Raw genomic sequence first — 20,737 nt, forward strand, 5'->3', positions numbered from 1 at the left:
CGGCTCGCGCCTGGCTGCGCTCGCGCAGGAGGGCGTGGGCTGGCGGCGCCCGGTGCGCGCGCGCGCAGGGAGCGCGCGGCCCCGAGCGAGGGAAGGAGGGGCCGGTGACAGTGCGGAGCCACTGACTGCCAGCGTCCGCGCCCGGGGAGCGGCCGGACGGAAGAGAAGGTTCGCCACACGCCGGTCGGCTGCCCGACCCTTCGGACTCAACCCCGAGCGGAGCAGCCGCGGCTTCTGGTCGGTTGGGGAGGCTCCGCCGCCACCTCGGGAAGATGTTTAACGTGGAGTCCGTGGAGCGGGTGGAGCTGTGCGAGAGCCTGCTCACTTGGGTACGTGGTGAGCAAGCGGGCCGGTGGAGGAACTCCGCAGCCTTTCGCGGACACCGGTGCCGGTCCCGGGGGCGAGCTCCCGGGGCGATCTGCCGTCACATCCGGGGCTTGGGACGGGCGGAGCTGAAGAGCCCGTGCGGGCCGCGTCTACACCCGCGGCCGGGTCAGGGTCAGCAGGGAGCGGCCGGGCTCAGGCAGGCTGGGCCCATGGTCCAGGAGGAACTTGTCCGGCCTGAGACGTTGGCTGCTGTCCGAGAGGAAACCTGCCCGGTTGGGGGCTAATGATGGGGTGCAGGCGACACTGTAATTAGGACTGTTTGCCTTGCTGAGGCGCTGGCGCTTCACTCCCAAGCTCCCAGTGATCCAAAGCGTCAGTTCTGCCTGGGCGCCCGGTAGAGGCACTCGGGACCCCTGGTAACGATGCCTCTCGCCTTTGTTGTAGCGTTCAGCCAGGATCCCCTTGAGGGATGAAGCCCTGCCCATTGGAAAATAGTACGTTGGAGGGTGGGTAGACAAAACGTGAAGACTCGCACAGAGGCAGAACATTTGAAATTCGAGATGCATTTTGACTGTTACGAAGTAAACGGCGTGATGGTACTTATCAAAGGAATCAAGGATAAAGATTTTGAACTGGAAGGATTTAGGGATTTAGTAATGGAACTAAAACACACTTTAAAATCCAGATTGAGATTCTAATCTGGAATTGATAAGGGTTAAGGTTATCCAATTTTTAAGTAAATATGCTGGGTTTTAATGTCAAGAGTCACGGCTTAGGCAGCTCTTTTCAATAGCTGGGTAGTTAACCGTGTTTGTTTCTGTTGTTCATGCGCTGGTGGAGGTGGGTACAGGAATATGCCAAACCGTGGAACAAACCAAGTGTCCTGTTGGGAACGCTCGCTTTAATTATTGCTAAAAATGTGTTCTTTTTAGAAGAACACGGATACATTGACAGAGGCTACTGTGACACGTGTAAATTTTGTTTGCATATTGGGGAGATGGTGGTAACTGGGCCTCCTGCACTGTAAGTGAAGGCTTTACCGCCAAGCTATTCATCTCTCCCTTTTATTCACTTTAAAGGTAAAATGCAAATAGCAACAGAAATTCTATTGAACAGTGTCTTAGGTTAGAGGTTCAGATCTCTGGTTGCTGGCTATCACTGTTCTGTGTAGGGACACTGCTGAGACGCTGAGAAGTATTAGTTTGGGTTGGTTGTAATAAATGTAATAGAAGTAGAACCTAAAGATGTGTGTGCATTTGAGGTAGGATCTTGCTGTGTAGCCCATTTTGGCCTCAGACGATGATCTTGAATTTGTAGCAGTCTTCCTGCCTCATCTTCCTGAGTGCTAGAATTACAAGCCTGCATCACTACACCCAGCTTGAAGTATTTTATAATTTGGGTATATCGTGAATCTGATTATGTCTTTTGAAACATGGACTTTATAAAGTGCTGAGCTTTATGGTTTGGTTTTGTATTAGATCATCCTTGTAATTTCAGATCGTTGACAATAATGCATAGTTAACATACTCTATAAGTTTTAGCTTCAAGCAAGAAGATAAGCTTCACTGCTATGCTTCAAATAAAGAGTGGTGATCGGTTGCACAATGTAGCTAAGCCTCTGCCACGTTTCAATTTGTTATTTAAACCAGGAAAATGTTTAAAAAGATGAAAAAATGTGTCAGGCCCAGTCAGTATATAACAAGCAAGCTCAGCAGAATGTGCTTGAAAATTACCCCTTGGCTCCTCTTCCAACCCCTGAAGCAAAAATGTATTCCTGCCTGTTGGGGGTGGGGGGAGGAAACTGTGCTGTTACATCTGTCAGTCCCTTTTGAGAAATTTACCGTGTGTGACTGTGATGTGTGCGTATAGGCATAGTTGCTACCACGTGCATATGGAGGTCAGGAGTCACCTTTTTTGGAACTGGTGCCTTTCGGTGTTTCCCAAGCAAGAAGCTCAGGTCTCAGGTCAGCAGACTGGTGTGGTAAGCACCCTCACCCACTGAGCTATCTCAGACAGCCTGTTTAGTTTTCTGATTTTTTTAACAATGATCTTTTTTTTAATGTGTATTTATTTGTGTGGGGTGCACACATAACTGTATCACAGCCCTTTTGTGTTGCAGGGCATTGAATAACATAGAGGAGTCAGTTCTCTCTTACTGTTTGCTATTTAAATAAATATATAAAAATATATTTTTATTTGAGAATTTCATTTATATATAAATGTGTTTTGATTAGGTTTACTCCTCTCCTCCAGCTCCTCCTGTATTGCATCATCACTTGTCCCTCCCAAGTTCATATACCTGCTTTTTGTTTTGTGTGTGTGTGTGTGTGTGTGTGTGTGTGTGTTTTCTTTTTAAGCAATTGAGTCCATTTAGTGCTGTCAGTATATGTATGTCTGTATAGGACCATCTACTGGAGCATGAATAACTTCCCTGGGACTGCACCCCTGAAGAAAACAGACTGACTCTCCTCCAGCAGCTATCAACTGCCAGTAGCTTCTCCACAATATGACCTCCATTCATTCTAGGTTTTTGGCTAACTTGATCTTGTTCAGGTCTTAGGCACACAGCCACAGCACAGCCATTGTGAGTTCTTATGTACACCATCCCTGTCATATCCATTAAACACTTTTCTGCAGACATTCTCCACAACTTCTGGCTCCTGGAGTCATTCTGCCCCCTCTTCTGCAATGATCTCTTGAGTCTTAGGAGAAAGAGCTGTGAATTAGATGTCCCATTTAGGGTTGATTACTCCACAGTTTTATTCTCTGTACCTTCCATAACGGTTGTCCTGAAGAAATAGGCTTCTCTGATGAGGGTTAGGAGCTCCCTATTCTTTGGGTATAAAGGTAAGTATTTAGAAGGCAGTTTAATGCTATGTCCATTTACCAAAGTCATATTAGCTTCCCTCCTAGACTCTGTGACCTACCCAGTGTGTGCTTTTGGCCCAGTCACAACACAAAGCATGAATTCTGGCTTGTGGAGTGGGCCTTAGATCCAATCAGAAGGTAATTGCTCACTCCCAAAACAGTTATACCATTGGGCATATACTTGTCAGTCCATTTGTCATTGTAGCTCACAGAGTTCACAGCTGGGTAAGACTGTTCATCAGTTTTCTCTCACAGCAGCCTGCATAACACCATTGTGCATGATGAAAGCTAGTCAGTCGGGATGAAGCTTCCAATACCAGCTTGATTTTTACACGTCCTATGACTTAAGAATGTGGTGTCTTTAGTAATAAGGTCTTAGTCCCAGTGACAGTAGCCTGTATTGTTTTATGGATTCATGGGATCCCCCCCCCCCATGATTAGTAGCTGAAAGAGGGGTAACCCAATCTGGTATTGCCTAGCCCAGTTTCTTGAACTCTGTATGAATCATGATGAAAAGGTTGTACTCTCCCAGGTCTTAGTAATTAATTTGTTTGTTGTGTAGTGCTGAGGATTATTGCTGGGGCTTTGTGCTTGTACTATGTAACTGAGCTATATAATTCTAGCCAGTTACCCAAGAAACTGGAACATAAGAAAGAATCTAGAGGGGCTGGAGAGAGCTCCACAGTTAAGAGTATCTGTTGTCCCTGCAGAGGACCCTGATTTGGTTCCTAGAACCCACACAGTGGCTCAAAACTTTCCATAGCCCCCATTCCACAGGATCTGATACCCTTGCAGAGGACCCTGATTTGGTCCCTTGTACCAAACAGTATCTCAAAACCATCCACAGCCTCAGTTGCAGGTGATCCATTACCCTGTTCTAACCTCTGCGGGCACCAGGCACGCATATGTAGCACATACATCTATGCAGGCAAAACATTCACACACATATACTTAGCTTCAAAACATATTTGAGAAGAAAGAATCTAGACTGTGCTCAGAAAATAACAAGAAATTAGTGGGGAAGGAATCGCAGATGTGGTTCATTGCTGTGAAACGCAGTGATCTCTAGGTGTCCTTATTTTCCTATTACTTATTTGGGAGCCTATGGAATGCAGCTAGTGTTGAGAATCCCTCCCATTCTATTTTTCTTCCTTTTTCTAACTCCTGCCAATAGATTTACTTCTCTAATGGGAGAATAAAGAAATTTCCCAAATACAAAGGTTTAATGCACTGGGGGAGTCCGAGTAGCATGGTGGTTGCCGGCTCCAGCAGTGGATCTCAGACATTATCATTGATCAGCATCACCTGGAACCCTTATCAAACCAGTTTACTAGGCCCTCGGGCTAGAATTTCTAGGTCTGGGACAGGATCTGAGATTTGCATTTCTGAATATTCCCAGGCAATGTGTAGTTAGTAACCTCAAGACAGCATTTTAGAACCATTGCTTTGGAGCAGAGCTATAAGCTTACTGCTGGTTGATATTTGTTGGTAGCATTGTTCTGTGTTTTAGGGTATTTGGTGGAAGCATTGCTCTTCTCTGCTCACAAGACAATAGTTCTTAGTTTACTATTGCAGACTTTCCTAGGAAGCATAATCACCCTGATTGGAGAAGTGCTGCCTACAGTTGCTGGTCCAATGTGATCTCATGCCTTACTTTTCTGGTGCTTTTGCAGGGGGAGGTTGGAATGTGTTCTCAGAGCTTCTTGAAATAACAAGAAAAATTGTGACCCTTCAGATAGAATTTGTGGTTTAACGTAGTTAAGTGCAGTGTTATTTACTGTATTACTATCCTGAGTTACTATCGCAACTCAGACCTGATAGGGTGAGAACTTTATTTCTTAATTGAGATTATCTGTCAGTTCCGAAAGCAGAGGTAACTGTTCTCAAGTTCTCATAAGTACCTATGTACCTGAAGGGCTAAAGCAGAGAATAATTGTTTAAATCAAAATGAAAATTTAGCTCTGAGTCCTAAAGTTGAGGGTTGGGGAGGAAGGAACGGCACCCCCAGATTACTCTTCCTTTAAAATCTTTGCTTTGGGTAAGCATGTAGCCAGTCTGTAGAGTGCTGCCTCATTTGCCAAAGCCTTGTGTTAGCAATGTGTAAGCAGCCGTGGTGGTGCACACCTGTAATCTCAGCAGCCCACCTCTAACCTCTAACTCTCCCAACGAGAAGGTGGAAGCAAGAGGCCTGGGGCATCTAAGGTCATCCCAGGTCATCCTCGTCTTTAATAGCGAGTCCCAGGCTAGCCTCAGATACATGAAACTCTATCTCAAAATACAACAAGTAAATAAAAATAAGAAATAAAGCTATTTGTTTTATCGAGTTTTCTTCTGATTGACTAGGGGCAATTTTGTAATCCAAAGTAGGAATGTAACTCAATACTAGAACACTTGCTTTGCATGTACAAGGCCCTGAGTTCCATTCCCAGCTTGGGTAGGAGGGTAAGAACTTGAATTCCTTAACTTTGGCAGTACTTTGGAGGTTTCCACATGCTAAAATTAGTGCCCACGTACATAAAATTTATTTGATATATGTATTAAAATAGATTAACAGGTTAATTTACTTGCACAGATCTGTAATCTCATCTACTCAGGAGGCTGAGGCAGGAGGATTGCAAGTGAAAAATTTGTAGAAACTACAGAGTGAGTTCACCCTTGCTTAGCAAGACTCTAAAAGGCAGGAAAGGTTGTTCAGCAGTTAAGAGTACTGGATGGTCTTCCAGAGTACACGGGGTCAATTCCCAGCACCCACATGGCAGCTCACAGCTGTCTCCAGTTTCAAGAGAGATGATGGCCTCTAAGAGCTCTGCCTGCACATAGTGCATAGACATATGTGTATAAAATATTTCTACACTAAATTAAAAAAAGAAAAAGAAATGTCTGACTTTAAGAGAGGTGGGATATAGCTCAGTAGTAGAGTTTTTAGCTAGCATGTGCAAAGCTCTGGGTTCAGTACACACACACACACACACACACACACACACACAGTTAGTTTAGTTCTTACCCCAAGCTGGGAATGGAACTCAGGGCCTTGTCCATGCAAGGCGAGTATTCTAGTATTAAGCTAAAATTGTAGTACACTTTGTGGAGCTAAGAAATGAAACTTAGTCAAAATGTAAACTTTCCAGATGATTTAATGTACACGTAGGTTTGGAAACTAATAATATTAATACCCTCCCAATCTTTATGTGGAAAAAACTGATATTGAAAGAGATGCGGTGCAGAGTGTTCTGGTGCATGCCTGTAATCTCTGCACTCAGGGAAGCAGAGGCAGGTGGATATTTCTGAGAGTTTGAGGCCAGCCTGGTCTACAGAGTGAGTTCCAGGACAGCCAGACTACACAGAGAAACCCTGTCTCAAAAAATAAAAAACTACTTTCTATAAAGGCCTTTGACATAAGGCCCTCTGCCTCTGTTATCATAACCATCATTACCTGGAAGACTCCTGCCCTATGTAAAATAGGAAGTTTTAACTGTACTATTAATAGTTTTTCCTTTCAGCACTTAGGAGTGGAGGCAGGAGAATCAGGAGCTCAAGGTCACCATGACCTCTGATACATAATGTTGGAGGGAGCCTGGGCTCTGACTTTTATGGATAGTATGGTGCAGAGAAACAGATATTCACCCATTTTTAATAACAGTAAATTACTTCATGATTTATTTAACAATGTATTTAAAAAAAAACTTTAAAATGAATATATACTTTAACCTGGCTCTTTTTTGCCTAAGCCAATAACAACAGAGATAGGTGGTCACTTGGTTGTTAGCTCAGTGTTCCCATGGTTGCTGTCTATTTTAGCCTCGTCGGTGCTATAGACTGTAGAGCTGGTTTTCTGCCTCTTTCCCTCCAGTGTTCCCTTCATAATGCGTCCCGTTTGTTTTTGCAGTTTGGGTCTCACTTTCCGCCTTGAAATCTTTTACTTACAAACTACCATTTACTCTTAGGATAAATTCCAGTGTGGCTTAAACAGGCTTGCCTAATGATACTTGTTTCTTTAGTTCTATCTTTCACATTTTTAAAAATTCCTCCCTGTTCCGTTTCTTCCTATACTTTCCACCTCTCCACATCAGGCTTATTTTCATCTGCACAACATATTATGTTCTCGGTTGAAATCTTTGTTCATACATCCCATAGTACTTTTACCAAAGTAAAAGATCTGTATCAGGATGACCTTTATCTGTCTATCCTCAGGGATTTATTTCCTTTTAAGTCCAGGTTGGACTACTGGTTATCATTTTTGGCTACAGTTCTTTTTTTCTTTTTTGGTCTCAGGTGGCCTTGAACCCCTGAACTTCTGCCTTCACTTTTCAAGTGCTAGAATTACAGGTGTGTGTCCTAAACCCTGCTTGGGTTCATTTAAATTACTCTTAATGAATACAAAGTTAATTGTGATTTCAGTATAAGTTTGAAGATGAAATTAATTGAGTATCCAACCTAATGATGATAATATGATGGTATGAATTCAGCATCCATTTAAAGGTTGTTTTTGTTTTGTTTTGTTTTTTTGTTTTGTTTTGTTTTGTTTTGTTTGCCTTTGAGTACAAGAAATCTCAACCTGTCTAGGCTTAAGTGATAAATTCACTCTACACAATAGGAGATTCCATATCTTTTAAGTTCAGTGGTTAAAATTTCTCCCAAAAACTTAGTTCTTTGTATCCCTCCTCACTCTTTTCCATTGCCCATTACATAGCCCTTGAGACTTATTTCTGGTCTGGTAACGTGGCTTAGTAAAGGTGCCTGTCACCAAGTGTCATGATCTGAGTTCAGCCCTATGGACTCACATGGTAGGAGAGAACCAATTTCTACACTGACCTTCATATGCGTATGTATATTGTGCCACAGACACCTGCACTTACACATGAACTCACATTCCCCTAAGTTGTTATGATTGCTACAGCAGTTGACACAACACAAAAGTTCACATTAATAGGAAATTGACTCCGCTGTCCAACAAATATCTCTTTGGCCCATACTGTCCTTGCCCTTTTATTCTTGAGTCGGCCATCTCTGGTGGAGGCATTGAGGGGCCATCATCTTCTTAGGCTGTCACCTGTGAGTAGTGTGAGGAGAAGTCAGCCAATATCCACCAGTTTCTCCTTTATGATTGTTGTTTAAATTTATTTCAGTCCCCAAGATGAGATGATCACACATGTATTAAAAACCTTAAAAATCTTAATAAAGTTAACCATTAGATCTTTTTTTTCTTCAGATCCAGACCTTTAATGTGGATACACCATGCCAGACTGTGGAAGATTTAACCAATGGTGTTGTGATGTCCCAGGTTCTTCAAAAGATGTAAGAATAAATTGTTTGTCTTTGTGTGTGATCTTATGTATAAACTTTTCCTAGACTGAAAAGGATTAAAAAGTTAAAGTGTGAGAGTTGATTTTCTGTCACTGACAAAATAAGACAATCAATTCAGAGGAAATAAAAGTTTGTTTTGATTTAGTTTGGGTTGTTTCAGCTCTGATCAGTTGTCCCATTGCTCTTTGGCCTCTGGCAAGGCAGCAGTGTGGTGGGAACATTGGCAAAAGAAGCCACTTCCCTTTTAGCAGTCAAAAAGCAAATCAGGGGCTGGGGAGATGGCTTAGTGGTCAAGAGCGCTTGTTGCTCCTGCAGAGGACCCAGGTTTGGTTCCCAGCTCCTGAGTGGTGCCTCACAGCTTTAGTGACTCCAGTTCCAAGGAATCCAGTACCCTCTTCTGGCCTCCCAGGCGCTAGGAATTCACATGGTACACATACATACATTCAAGCAAAACATTCACATGGTGAAGTAAAGTAAATTTAAAAAGAGGGAGATGCAAAACAGGTTGTTGTAGGGGCTATGAGAAGTTTCTTCAAGAGTGAGCCCTTGGTAATCTTGCTCTCTCTTAAGTAGGCCTTACTTCATAAAGGGTCCACCATCTCTCAGTAGTCACGAGCAGAGACCAAAACTATACGTACTTTGAAAACATACTGACATAAAATTCACGGTCAACTTTTGACTTAGGAGTTTATTACTTATTCATTCATTCATTTATGTTTTTAGAGGCAAGGTCTCACTAGGTAGCCGTGGCTGACCTGGAAGTTTCTGTGTATACCAGGTTGCCTCAAATTCGAATTCACAGAGATCTGCCTATTTCTATTTCCTGAATGCTGGGACAGAGGTGTGCCCCAACATGCCTGGACCAGGAATTTTTTTTTTTTTTTTTTTTATTTAAAGGATTGTATGTGAATTGGGTTCAGCATGATTTTTAAATGGTTTTATACTTTGAAGCTCTGAGTGCTTGTCAGCTGATAGTAAAAGATTTGTGTATGACTTCAAGGGATTTTTCTCTACTTCTGTTGAAAGTCAGTATCATTTTAAAAATGAATTCTTGATATTACTACCTTCCAAGAACTTATATGATTTGTAAATGTCAGAAGTAGCTAAAATGTTTCAAAAAACCTTCTTTGTGTATTTAGAGTGTAGACATATGTTTAAAAACTATAGTTTTTACTTTCTTCTATAGCTTTGTATACATGCATCTCTTTTCAGGATGTAGGCATACTTTTTTTATTTAATGGGATTCAAGAAGTTTCATTTGAGACCTGAACAACTCTGCTTCCAGCTCCCCCCCAAAATATGTAGCATTTCTTGTGAGACAAATAAGAATTAGAATTGATGACTTATGCTGTCAAACCTGTGATTTGTTTATTTGCTTATTTTGTTTTGTTTGAGACACGGTTTACTATGTAACCCTGCTTGTCCTGGAACTCATTCTGTAGACCAGGCTGCTTCAAACTCACAGAGATCAACCAGCCTCTGCCTCCCAAGTGCTGGGATTAAAGGCTGAGCCTCCACACCTGGAGAAACCTGTGATTCTTGTTGTGCCTGTATACATGCCTAGGAACAGTTCATCCATTGCTCTGAGCTGAATTTAAGTTCCTTTTATATTTTTTTTATTTTTAAATTTTTATTGTGTATATTCTTTATGTGTAGTACTGTGTTATATACATAGTGAACGTGTTTCACCCCTCCTACCTTCCAGTTCTCTACTTTCTCACCTACTCCTCCTCCCATTGATCCCGTGGACAGTTTTGCTTTATTTTCATGTCACCATATACATGATTTTATGTATCAGTATAGAGTCCTTCTGATGTTGGCCTAATTAATTCTCTCCAGTTGCATCTTTTTCTATAAATGACATGACTTCATTATTTTTCATGTTGAAAACTAATTCCATTATTTATGTACTATACTCTTTTTTTAGACGTTGTAAGTATAATTTTTCTTTTATTTTTGACGTCATAATTTAAATCTGTCATTTCTCCCTTTCATTTCCCCCTCCAAATCCTCCCATATATGCCTCCTTGCTCTCTTTCAAATAAATAGCTTTCTTTTTCATTAATGTTGTTACATTCACATATGTATATACATACATCTATATTCATAAATATATTATAATATTCATAAATCTATAATGTAATATCATATATAATAAAATCTATAATATTCATAAATATATATTCATAATATGCTCAGTCTAGATAATGTTACTTGTATGTATGTTTTCAGGGCTGACTATTTAGTATTGGATAACCAGTTTATATATAACACATTTTCTTTAACCAAGGTTGGTTCTATAACTTAGCTGTTTTGAATACTGCTATAATAAAAATTGATGTAGAATTATCTCTATAATGTGTTGATGCGAGTTCTTTGGGTAAGTCTGTAGGATACTTCAGCTGGTCATCTTGGAAGATCCATTTTTGGTTATCTGAAAAAACTGTATGCTGATTTTAATAGTGACTATACTAGGTTACCCACCAGCAATGTGTAAGGGTGCCCTTTTGTCCACATCCTTCCCAGCATTGGTTTTTTTTTTTTAAGGTTTATTTTATTTATGCCTGTCTGCATGTATATGGGTTCTACTGGAAGCTAGAAGCAGGCATCATATCCTTTGGAGCTGGAGTTATAGGTTTGGCTCCACCTCATGTGGATGCTGGAATGCAAACTCTGCTCCTCTGTACAGCAGTAAGTGCTCTGAACTGCCAGACCATTTCACAGCCTCTTCTTTTTGTAAAGATTTTCAAAAAAGTTTTTTTAATTTAAATTACAAAGTATACTAAATATTCTAATAAATTCATTATTTTTCCTTAAAATGAAGATACTTCTAGGACATAAATAAACTGTATACATTTCTTACATTTTTAATAATTCATACATGTGTGTATGTACATGTGACACATGCCACATACACGCCATGGTTCATGTGTAGCAATCAGAGGGCAATTTTTGGGAGTCTGTTCTCTTCTAACCCTGTTGGGGCTTCGGGATTAAACTCAGACTGGCTTCCTTCCACAGCAAATGTTTTTACCCACTGAGCCAGCTCACTGGCCCTACCACATTTTTTAAAGTGTTAAATTAAAAAGATCATATTAAATAACTGGCCTAAGTAAAGTTAAACCTTTATGATAAAAAGAAACCACTTCCAGTATAACAATTTAAGTATGAGTGTATGAAATGATCATACTTAAAGTGCAACCTTTCAACTTTGTGTTTACATTGGTTTGTTTAAAGACAAAACCATAAAGTCTCACCTGTCTTCAGTTTCTAGTACATTAGTAACATACTGTGTTTTCATTGGCACATCACACGCCCACATCTTCCTTATGAAAGGCTCTAATGCTACCCTATGATTGCCAGAGTGGAAGCTGTTTTGTTGTTTGACAGTCTAAGAACTAGCTTGGCAGGGAGACATTCCTGCCATCTCATTGTTTTCACATAGCACAAAGTCAGGAATTCTTAGCTCTGCCCAGCTTACCTAAGGGATTGTTTCAAGATCAGATTTTTTTTTCTATTTTTACTTGAATTGTGAATTATTTTACACAGATTCCAGTAAAGACGGCCTCAAAAAAAAAAAAAAAAAAAAGCAAAACAAAAACAAAAAAAAAACACTGTTGACTTCTATTTAAGTTAAACAGAATGAAATATGTCTATTTTCTAGAGTGGGTTTTCTGACTTGTGCTCCTCAAGTTTTGCCAAAACATTTGTTGGAAGGCTTGTTTTACTGGCCAATGACTGAGTTAGTTAGACAGGATAGCAAAGAATAGTTGTGTAGATTTCTCAATTACTATGTGGAATTGGCACTGGCATAATCTGATACTTGTGATACATGTCACCAAAATGGATATTTCTCATTCTTAGAGCTTTATGTAGATACAGTCTTAGAGATGGTACTTGCTGAGGTCACCAAGAAAAAAAAAGTGGTGAAAAATTGGTTACCTTTTAAAAATATTTTAATTGTTTTATGTTTGTGTGTGTGTGTGTGTGTGGTGTGTGGTGTGTGTGTGTGTGCATGCATGTGCATGCGCAGACATACCACAGGGTACATGTGAAGTCAGAGGACAATTTTAGAAGCCAGTTCTTTTCTTATATGGTGGATTCTTAGGACCAAGTTCAGGTCATCAGGTTTGCAGAGCATCATCTTTACCCTTTGGGCCATCCCAGAGCCCACTTATTCTTGAATATTAATAACTTGCTAAATAATAATTTGCATAAGGCTGTCTCAGTTACTTTTCTGTTGCTGTAAAGACATACTATGGCCAAAGCTATTTATAAAAGAAACAGTTTAATTGGTGGCTTGCTAGAGTTTCAGAGAGTAAGTCTATGACCATCATGGTGGGGAGCATGGCGGCAGACAGACAGGCATGGCTGTGGAGCAGTAGCTGAGGGCTTACATCTTATCCATAAGTTGGAGACAGAGTGAGAGAGACCGGGCCCAATATAGGCTCTTTTTTAAATTATTTTTTATTCCTTTTACATCCTGGCTGTAGCCCCAACCCTCTTCCCCTCCCAGTCCCACTTTCCTTCTCCACCCTACCCCAACCTTTTCCTTCCTTTCTCACCTATTCCTCAGAAAAGGGGAGCTTCCTTTCCCACCCACCCCAGCATGAGGACCTAGCATGGAGAGTGATCAAAAGCTGGCAAGTGAGTCCTTGTCCAATGCAGTACCCACCTCCCTTACTAGGCCACCCATATGAAACCTAAGCTTTCCATATGCTATGTCTTTGTAGGGGGCCATGTCCAGTCCATACATGGGCCTTGGTTGGTTATTCAGTTTCCACAGGCTGCTCTGGGCCCTGGTTAGTTGGCCCTGTTAGTCTTTTTGTGGAGCTCCTGTCACCTCCAAGTCCTTTTTTCTTTCCTCCTATTTCTCCACAAGGCTCCCTAAGCGTCGCCCAATGTTTGGCTATGAGTCTCAGCATCTGTTTTGAGGCACTGCTGGATAGAGTATCTAAGAGGACAACTCTGTCAAGCTCCTGTCTGCAAGCTTAGCAGAGTGTCCTTCATAGTGTCAGGGGCTGGCACTCTGCCACAGGGTAGGTCTTTTGTTGGGCCAGGTATTGGTTGGGCATCCTTCAATCTCTGCTCCATCTGCTCTATCTTTATTCCTACACCTTGTCGGTAGGGTGAATTTGGGGTTAAAGTTTTTTGTCATGGATTGGCATTTTCCTCCCTCTACCTGGAGGCCAGTCTACTTGTAAGGTACCCTTTTCAGTCTCTATGGCCTCTGCTACTAGGAGTCTCTGCTTGAATCTTCCTCATATCCTCCCAGGAACCTGCCCTGACTTAGGTCTCCAACTTCTCACAGAGATACCCCCTGCTTTCATTTTTCTTTTCTCTGCAGGCCTCTGTCCTTTTGTTCTTGCTCTCCCTAGGTCCGCTCTCCACCCTCTTAACTCTCTGTACCCCCTCTTCTCTCTTGCTCCCTCTCTTTAGTCACTACCTCTGTCTATTCCATCTGCCCTTCCATGTGAGATTTATGCATCCTCCTCTGGATTCTTTTTGTTATTTATCTTCTTTGGGTCTGTTCCTTGTAGAATGCTTATCCTGAACTGTATGGCTAAAATCCCCTTATAAGTGAGTATTTCTGAGTCTTGGTTACCTCACTCAGGATGATCCTTTCTAGTTGTATCCATTTGCCTACAAATTTCATGATTCCTTTGTTTTTAATAGCTGAGTAGTATTTCATTGTGTAAATGTGCCACAGTTTCTTTATCCATTCTTTGGTTGAGGGACATCTGGGTTGTTTCCAGATTCTGGCTGTTACAAATAAAGCCTTGTTATGTGGTGGAGCATCTTTTGGGTATGTATTCAGAAGTGGAATAGCTGGATCTTGAGGTAAAGCTATTCCTAATTTTCTGAGAAAGCACCAGATTGATTGTACAAGTTTACACTCCCCTGATAGGCTTTTGAAACCTCAAAGCCCACCATCAGTGATACACTTCTCCAACAAGGCCACACCTCCTAATCTTTTCCAAACAATTCCATTAGCTAGAACCAAGCACTCACATATATGATCCTTTGGGGGCCGTTCTCATGCAAACCACCACAAGGACATTTTTGTAAATTTCCGCATAGAACACTTATGATTAGGAACTCTCCCTAAAGAAAGGCAAAGTTTTAATTATTTCATTTCATGCCTGTTGTACTGGATTACTTTACAAATGATTTCCAACAAAGCCCCTTCCACAGAAGATCAGCATGGATTTAGCATAATCTATATCATTCATAGATATGCCAAACCTTACAGTCATTTTAATGAACAAGATCAATGCTGGGTAAGAAAGCATAGAAGATTTCGTTCCAGTAGCTCCATCTACAGCGGCACCGTTACATAACTGAATACAAAGGGTGGCTCGCTGTTTCCTTTAACTCTTTGTATAATCTGAAGCATTCTAATTAGGCCCAAACATTCTCGGTTGGGGGTTGTTTTTTGCTTGTTTGTTTATTTGTTTGGAGTTTTGTTGGGTTGTTTTTGGAAAAACATCATTAGACAATAGCAGAAGACTACTATAGTAACATTCCTCTTTTTTACACATTAAACCATTTGAAAGAAATGGTTATTCTGAGAATTAGAAAAGCAAACCTGTAAGTGGAGTTGAAATACAGCGTAAAGTATCACTGCTAGCTCTGTTTTACAATGCTTCAAACAGTAAAATTAACAAACATCCTTCGATATATCCAAGTTCACAAGTCTCAGGAAAATCACATCAGAAAATTCTATAAAACTGCAAAAAGCAAATACATTTTTTTTTTTTTTTTAGGACATCATGAAACCACACATTTAGAAATTTGCGAAGTGTCAGTATCAGGTAATTTTCACATCAGTTTTATCTGCTCCAGAAGCTTGAACTGTGGACATGGTTCCTCTCAGATCTCCAACAGAACTCTATATGCACTGTCTTCCTTCAGCCAAGACAGGCACTGTCACTTTAGGATGTCTGGTGTGTCCTGCCCACCCTAACTGTGTGGCATCTTCACTGAACAGGACTACGTGTATATAGGTGTTCCCTGCTGTGATCAACACCCTCTCTATACATGTCTTTTTCTTAATGAACCCAGCTGTGTTCAGAATTTCTGTAGTCAGTCAGTGGAGCCTGAATTCTAAAATGATGTAAAGAGCAGGAAAAAGCCAATGAGTGATCTAGTATACAAGCAGCAACACTCGGACTGAAAATAAAAATGAAAAAAGAGTGACTTAGCAGATTAACAGTAATGTCCCTCATGAAAAAGAGTGCCTGGTGTTAAATAGCCAGCAGTAAATGCTGAATTTAGATGGAAACTTGTAGATGTTTATGTGGGTTTGGCATTTTGCTGAGCTAGGCTGTTCAAATCCCTGATCTGTTTAAGTAGGTCTTTTTTTTCTCACTGTCTGTGGTCCTGAGAGGTTTGGTCTTGAGGATGTCCAGCATGGACTGCATCTTGTTGAGGTTGGCCATGAATACCTTTCAAGATATAAAATTCCTCAAGCTAGTTGTTACAACTTTTGTGTTATAGGTTTATCATTGGTTTAAGGTTCTTGGATTATTACTAAATGCCATCCATCCATGAAGCTGTGTCTGATCTCCACCAGGAAGCTTCAGTGACTCTTCCTTTGGTATACAGTTTTCTAAGTGAAATAATTTCTCATATTCACTGAAAACTATCATAATGCTGTTCCAAAAATTCTGGACCAAGAAATCTGTCTTAAGTAAATCTTTGAATGTAATAGATACAGCCAAAGCTATGTATAATGTTGGCATTTTAGCATATCTGAAGAAATTAGAACTGTCCTAACCACACACAGAAAAAAATTTTTTTGTGTTCTTTTAACATCATCCCACAATTTAGAGCTTTTGTGGAGATTATTTCCACAGTACCTTTTAGTACCATGAACAAATTATTCTGATGGGGACAGATTACTCAACAGAAGCATTTCTTTTACCATTTATCTTCTGAAAATTTTGACCCCTGTCTTTTTGCGCAGTAAATCCAAGAACTGTGAGTCAGCGCTGTGGCTCTGAGGAGGCTGCTCCATAGCTTTTAAGCAAATTTAGCTCCTTCCTGTGCTGTGGTTCTTTATTCTTTGTTTCTTCTTCCTTAAACAGGACAAACATATTTAAAACAAGTTAGAAAGACTCCCAAGGAGGGAGGAGTTCCAAAATGGGTGATTCTGGGGTTTTTGCTCTTTTATAGCATGGAACTTTCTTTCATGGAAACCAGATTTTTTGAAATTTCTGTAGCCTTTTCTGTCCTACACCCCACACTCATGTCTTTTCTAAAACATTACTCTCTTTCATGCTATCTGTTGGAGAATCGTCTTCTTTCCTCACCATGTTTGTCACCATGAAGCCTACTGATTTTTGTGTTAATCTTATTGTCTGCCACTGTACTGGGAGTCTTCACTTAGAACCTTCAGTGTTTGTGTATAGAGTCATTTAATCTACAAGTGAGGATTCTTTGCCCCTTTTTTTATTTTATTGAAAATGGTTTTTGTACCGTTAGTGTAAAGTTCTCTCTTGTGCCCGTGATTCATGAATTTGGTATTTTCACAGATTACAAATGTTCGGTTTGTGTTTTCTTACTAATTTATCTTTGTCATTGTCTCCATCTTGTGAATAATTCCTCTATCTTGTCTTCACATCCTGATATTCTATCCTTTCTTTTCTTTTGTCCATTCTTTTGGTAAAGCTCTTCACAGAGCCTTTTCTTCGACTTAATGAATTTTTCATCCAGTCTCTCCTGTCTCTTTCTCTCTCTCTCTCTCTCTCTCTCTCTCTCTCTCTCTCTGTGTGTGTGTGTGTGTGTGTGTGTATCTGGTGTACTGAAGTGTTTTTCTTGTTCAGAGCTAAATCTTCTAGGGTCCACTCTCTGGACAAATAATTACAGCCAACCAAAAGAATACTTCAAATAAGAGAATTTCCCCCAGGGATAAGTCCTCTGTTTGGTTATTTAGTACCAAGTGGTCAGTCCTGAAATCCTATATATACAAGTAACACTAAATAGAGCATATGTGACATATAACATATATGCGTAACAATAACTGTTAAAGAAAAAGAGGTCATGAATTCAAGAGGGAGCAAAGGGAAATATGTAGGAGTTGTTGGAGGGAGGAAAAGGGGGAGGATGTAATTATATTTTAAAAATAAATGAATAAAGGAATATGTCATTTTTGTTTCTATGTACACACTTATAATTACACTTGAATTGTTTTTCTGGGATTTCTTAGAGTCAACCATCATTGATGGACATTAGTGCAAGATTAGAAAATTTTGAAGTAGTCATTATTTCCATTTTTTTTTTAAATGTTACTTGTGGCTTTGCATTGTGATTTGCACATATGAGGTTAAGTTGTTTGAATATTTTTAATTTTAATATTAATTTATTTTAATATTTTAATTTAAATGTTTTTTCATAAAACATACTATACTTATGCTAAAAAGTATTTATTTTGGAATTTAAGTTTAGCTGGGTGTCTTACAGTATGCTATATCTTACCCTACTCCTTTATCTCTTTACTTCTTTTTTATTATTTAAATTTATTTTTAATCACTTTACATCCCAATCCTAGACCCCTCCCTCCCTTTTTCCCCCTCTCTCTCTCCTAGTCCTCAGAAAGGAGGAGCCTTCCTCCCCTACCAACTGACCCTAGCCTATCAAGTCTCATCAGGACTGTCTGCATCCTGATCAGGACTATCACATCCCCACCTGGGGAAGTGATAGAGGAGCAGTCAACAGACTTAAGGTCAGAAACAGTCCCTGCTGCCCTTACTAGAGAATCCACATAAACACTGAGCTGCCTGTCAGTTACATCTGAACAGGGTGTCAGGGCCTCTCCGTTCATGGTTCTAGGTTAGTGCATCAATCTCCACAGGCCCATTTGGACCCATTTATTGCCTCTGTTGGTGGTCTTCTTGTGGATCTCCTGTCCCCTCAGGTTCCTTCTGGCCCTCACTCTTCCATAAGACTCCCTGCAGTCTGCCCAAAGTTTGGCTGTGAGTCTCAGTATCTGCTTCGATCCCCTTCCGGGTGGAGTGTTTTCAGAGAACATCTATGGTAGGCTCCCATCCTGTTCCCTCTCTTCAACCGCTGCAGGTATCTATTCTATGTGCCCTTCCAAATGAGAATTAAGCATCCTCTCTAGGGTCCTCGTTATTTAGCTTTGTTAGGTCTGTGTATTGTAGTTCAGTTATCCTGTATTATATGGCTAATATAAGTGAGTATATACCATGTTTGTCTTTCTGGGTCTGGGTTACCTCACTCGAGATGATCTTTTCTAGTTCCATTCATTTGCCTGCAAATTTTATGATGTCCTTGTTTTTAACGGCTGAATAGTATTCTGCTGGGTAGATGTACTACAGTTTCTTTATCCATTCTTCAGTTGAGGGACATCTGGGTTATTTCTAGATTCTGCTATCATGGATAAAGCTGCTATGAACATAGTTGAGCAGGTGTCCTTGTTGTATAATGAAGCATCTTTTGCTTCCAGTGTTCAAAAGAGACTAGGCTACAGCAAAATTTAGATGTTATTCTGATACCATTCTAACTAGGGTGAGGTGTAATTGCCATAGTTTTCATTTCTCTGTTATCTAAGTGTGTAAACACTTTTAAAAATATTTGTTGGCTGCTTGTATTTATTTCTTTAGAACTATTTATTTAGTTTTGTTGGTTTTTATTGATTAGATGGTTTGTTGTTTGAATTTGAGAATTTTAGGGGGGATTATTTAGTGTGCTCATGAGCATGCCACCATGTATATGTGTAAGTCATAGGACAGCTTGGAGGATTCAGGTCTTTTGTTCTGCCACATGTAACCTATGGGATTGAACTTGGATCATCAGATTTGGTGACACGCACCTCCACCCACCAAGCCATCTCACCAGTCCCTAATTTTTTGAGGTTTTTTTAACTCCTGGAAATATCTTCCATGTTTTTATTTTATTATGTATATAGGTGTTTGGTCTGCGTGTATGTCTGTGTACGGTGTGCACATAGTGCTTGCTGAGGCCAGAAAAGGGTGTCAGACTACCTGGAACTGGAGTTAAATCAAATCCAGATCCTTTGGAAAAGCAGCCAGTGGGCTTAACTGAGCCATCTCTCCAGCCCTTAATTTTTTGAACTTTTAAAGACTGTAGACATTAATCCCCTCTCAGGTGAATAGTTGGCAAAGATTTTTTTTTTCCTATTTATTTTTGTTTTCTTCGCCATAGTGCTTTGCTGCTTGCAACAAATTCTGCTTGTAAGTTGTATTGGTTGCTTTTCCCCATTTCACTTATAGTGAGAGCTACAGCACTTACAGCAGTGTATATGACCCTCAGAGATGTTGGCTCTTTGTAGCCCCTCTGATCTTATTCACTAGTATTCTTTTGCAGTGTCTTCCTTGATGCTCAGGCATGTCTAGTTGTCCTCTGCTTTAGGACTTCCCCTTGGCCATTGTGGTGTTTGCCTTTTTCTCAGCATAACCTAGTCTGAGCCCTACTTAATATTGTCAAAGCTTTATACTCCACAACCCATCTTGCTCTATTGATTTTCAGAAAGCATGTGTTGAACATGTGAATAAACATTGTAGAACTTGACTTTAAATGAAAATGTTTATCTCTACTTAGCCTTTATTTCAAGGTGTTTCCATTCACATTTTCCATCATCACTATCACATACCAATTGGGCATTCTGTTGCTCAGTGCAAACCTTAAGAAAGTAACGGAAAAAAAATAGATAAGAGCAAATGACAATTTTAGGATTCCTCATAAATGGATATTTTTATTGTACCTGCCTTGGTAAGTTTATGGTTTCTTCTTTACATTTATGTTTATGTTTTTGTCAGCTTGACACAAGCTAAAGTCATTTGAAAGAGGGAACTTGAATTGAGAAATTGACCTGTCCTGTGGAGCATTTTCTTGATTAATGATTGATGTGAGAGGCCCCAGCTCACTGTGTTCTGTGCCACCCGTGGGTGGTCCTGAATGATATAAGAAATCATGCTATAAGCCATGAGAAACCAGCTAGTAAGCGGCATTCCTTTATGGTCTCTACTTAAGTTGACTCTGTGTTCCTGCTTGGGCTTCCCCAGATTATGGATATGACCATAGAGTTTTAAGCTGAAAGAAACCTCTTCTTTCCCAATTTGCATGGTGTTTTATCACAGAAATAGAAATAGTTAAACACAAACTAAGACAGTATCCTAAGTTGTTCACCTATAGTTTAGAAACTATTCTATACATGCCTATGTTACCTACTTTGCTATTTTGACACAGTATG

The 20,737-nt window shown here is 40.3% G+C and overlaps 1 protein-coding gene across 1 annotated transcript in view; it reads left to right on the top strand.

The window, feature by feature from the left end:
- Positions 1-47: 47 nt before the first annotated feature.
- The window catches only part of Hook3 (hook microtubule tethering protein 3), a 64,117-nt gene continuing 43,427 nt past the window's right edge, over positions 48-20,737 (top strand). Inside the window, exons 1-2 of the mRNA XM_055593349.1 lie at positions 48-329; positions 8,405-8,490. Coding sequence (XP_055449324.1) covers positions 273-329; positions 8,405-8,490 — 143 coding nt within the window. The 5' untranslated portion in view covers positions 48-272. The remainder of the gene's footprint in view (positions 330-8,404; positions 8,491-20,737) is intronic.

The sequence above is a fragment of the Psammomys obesus genome, unplaced genomic scaffold (genome assembly GCF_907164565.1).
Source record: "Psammomys obesus unplaced genomic scaffold, mPsaObe1.curated_primary_1811, whole genome shotgun sequence".
NCBI classification, from domain to species: Eukaryota; Metazoa; Chordata; class Mammalia; order Rodentia; family Muridae; genus Psammomys; species Psammomys obesus.